Here is a 3525-nt window from a genome sequence, read left to right as displayed (position 1 = left end):
CACTCTTAGCGTCCTAATATTTATTTCAAAAACGTCTTTAGTCTGTGATGGCTGCTAAGTTAAAAATACATTAAACTTGTACCAGAAAAATAGTAACCGGGATTTGTTTGTAAATTGATTTAAGACGAACGAATAAAGAATGAGGTTTTTAATTGATGTAGCAAAACATGTTTGCAAGAGAAATTTATTTTTCAGTAACCAAATAACATAACCAGGTAAACCAAAAATATAAAAAATAACTTTTATTTTTGAATTTCACAGACCTGTTAGGTCGTCAAGGCATTCATGACATGTGGTTTACATAAGGTAATGCATTTTTTGCACCAGGGCAAGTAATCACATATTTGTGCATTTTCGGAATATTCCGCCACTGTCCATATGTACTTGTATCAAAGTTTTGGGACCTATCTGTTGAAAATGTGTCAGAGTTAAATTGTATACGTATACAAGTACAGTGCGTTACCTTGAGTGCATTTATTAGTTAACCGCATCCCACAGCATGTCTACTGATTGGCTTATTAACCAGGCTTTCCGAAGGAAAAAACTTGTTATTAGATTGAGGTATGTCGGCGGGCGGGCGGGCGTAAACATTTTCTTCTGTGCGCAACTCCTCCTACATTATTCAACGGATTTTGACCAAACTTTCACAGAATGTTTGTCATCAAGTGCCCTGGCGCATATTGTCGGGGTTTTGTGATTGGATAAAATTTGACCTAATTTGGGCCCTTTGTTTTTTCCTTATATAGAATATATAGTGAACAATTTCTTCTGTGCGAAACTCCTCCTACATTTCTCAACGGATTTTGACCAAACTTTCACAGAAGCTGTGTCATTAAGTGCCCTGGCACATATTGTCGGGCTTTTGTGATTGGATAATTTGACTTAATTATGGCCCTTTGTTTTTTCCTTTATATAGAATATATAGTGAACAGCTCCTTCTGTGCGCAACTCCTCCTACATTTCTCAACGGATTTTGACCAAACTTTCACACAAGTTTTGTCATCAAGTGCCCTGGCGCATATTGTCAGGTTTTGTGATTGGATAATATTTGACCTAATTATGGCCCTTTGTTTTTTTTTCCTTATATAGAATATATAGTGAACAATTTCTTCTGTGCGCAACTCCTCCTACATTTTCCAAACGGATTTTGACCCAAACTTTCACAGAAGCTTTGTCATCAAGTGCCCCCGGCGCACATTGTCGGGGTTTTGTGATTGTATAATATTTGACCTAATTATTACCCTTTGTTTTTTTCCTTATACAGAATATATAGTGAAAATTTCTTTCTGTGCGCAACTCCTCCTACATTTTTCAACGATTTTGACCAAACTTTCACAGAAGCTTTGTCATCAAGTGCGCGCGGCGCACATTGTAGGGTTTTGTGATTGTATAATATTTGACCTAATTATGGCTCTTTGTTTTTTTCCATATACAGAATATATAGTGAACAATTTCTTCTGTGCGCAAATGACCTCCTACATTATTCATGATTTACATTGTACATAGTAACATTGTTTGTTGCTTGTATTTGTATTTCAACTACAACAAATTATCTACAATGGTGATAATTGAAAACCTGGTTTCGTGGCATTGCCATGTTTCTTGTTTTTGCTGTTTTACTTTTTTTCTGTGGATTCATATTGTGACAACAGGGAACGTGCTTTCATGTTTGACTATAATACAACAGAGAAAGAGCATCAATACACTCGGCAATCTGATAAATACTCGGGTGCTATGCCCCCCTCGGTCAAATCAGATAGGCTCGAGTGTCGATGCTCTTTCTATTACATAATTCCATTAATCGCATTCATCTTCAGGAAAAGAACCAACTACTTTATCAAACATATTTTTATTTTTCGGACGAAGTCTATCTGTTATCAGTTTGACTTGCTGTAAAATTAACAGGGAAGGACTGAACATTAGAAGAATTTTCATTGGTCATTTTAAAATGACAAACGGAAATCGTGAATCTCATTGGTCATTCTGAAATAAAATGTAAAGGACAGTTCTTACCATTTTAAAAACAATGTAAAGGATAGTTCTTACCATTCTTTCAAAAAAAGTGAGGATAGATCTTTGATAAAATGTAAGGGATAGTTTGTCACTATAAAATAAAATGTAAAGGATAGTTCTGAAATAAACTGTACAGGGATGATGATAGTTCTTTAACTTTTAGGGTAATTTGTAAATGATCACAACATTTATAAAGTCAAACGGAAAACAAATAAAAAGAACACCTTAAATCGAAGTTGTTCTTCTTTGAAAAATCACCAAAATCAATATGCTAAAATTTAATTTCAATGTTTACAAAAGGGGTATTTTCTTAATAGCTACAAGAAATAGTTATCATGTCATTGTCATGCAGGCATTGCAAACATTTCTGCTGTATTGAAAACTAAAAAATAACATATTTTTGTATGTTAAACAGATACACTTAGGCCGAGTTTGTTTTCATAATTTTATGGTACAGAAAGTAATGAAGTCGACCGAAAATATGCGAACTTTTAGATAGAATATTTTTCACTTTCTTGTACTAGCGAAACTTACTGATGTATCCATGGAGAACACCAATGTGTTATCATCGGTGTCGGCGTCTGTTGCCGTAAGAACTACAACTACGTCATTTCCTTTCTTATCCTCGTCTAAATATAGTTTATGCAACGGATTATTGACATCTGGATTTGGCGTAATGAAAACTGGAGCCACGGCTTCAATATGACATTATAAAAATAATAAGTAAATGTAGTCTAATAAATAATGCTTTAAAATAGTGCATGAATTAAAAAAGAAACAAGTTGAATATAACTAACAATGTAGAGCACGGTAAACAATTCTTTATTGTTATAATAATAAATAAAGTTATTCTATACCGTAAATAAAAAATGTCAAGAGTATCAATTTTGAAGAATGTCGTTATAATACAAACCATATACATGTGGCATCACCCCTAGCAACACAACGACTAAACACGCCAGCGTTGTCATCCTGAAATTGTTTGACAACTGCTAAATTTGTATGACAACTGCTAAGCGAGATTATTTAGAAACAAAGCATACAACTTAAAGTGTATAAAGCTATATTTGATGAAATTTTTTATAAAGATATATAAAAACATTCACATAATAATTCTTTCTTGAAAGATTTGTGACAGATTATCTATAATATTTATATACAAGAATATTGCACGTCAACAGAATAAAATTTTCTGGAACAAAACATTCCGAGAGATCCATCAAGAGCAAAGATCGCTAAAATTTATTTTTTAACAAAACTACTTGGTATTTTCACGTTTTATTGAACTTTGCATATTTTTTTTATCTTAATTGTGAGTTTTACTATCAACCATAAACACTGACCAATAACTCCGATCTAACACGATGATGGTATTTAAAGATCCTGTATGTTTTGTGATTGATATTGTTACTGTGTGTATACCACACTTGCAAAAAATTATATATGTATATAATTATGCAAATAAAATAATTTTCAACCATCAAAGAATATGTGAAATGTGTACTGCAACAT

At 32.9% G+C, this 3525-nt stretch overlaps 1 protein-coding gene across 1 annotated transcript; it reads right to left on the bottom strand.

The window, feature by feature from the left end:
• LOC132740428 (uncharacterized) lies at positions 1-3077 on the bottom strand (the record flags this gene model as incomplete). Its single annotated transcript, XM_060728336.1, is given in 3 exon segments — positions 1-51; positions 2548-2708; positions 2927-3077. Coding segments are annotated over 3 exon segments (270 nt in total), but the record flags the coding sequence as incomplete, so codon positions are not given.
• Between the last annotated feature and the right edge of the window lie 448 nt (positions 3078-3525).

The sequence above is a fragment of the Ruditapes philippinarum genome, unplaced genomic scaffold, assembly GCF_026571515.1.
Source record: "Ruditapes philippinarum isolate M1 unplaced genomic scaffold, ASM2657151v2 ctg21761_1_1_1_1, whole genome shotgun sequence".
In the NCBI taxonomy this organism is placed as follows: Eukaryota; Metazoa; Mollusca; class Bivalvia; order Venerida; family Veneridae; genus Ruditapes; species Ruditapes philippinarum.
The sequence above is the reverse complement of the archived record's forward strand: the minus strand, read 5'-3'. Positions and strand labels throughout refer to the sequence as shown.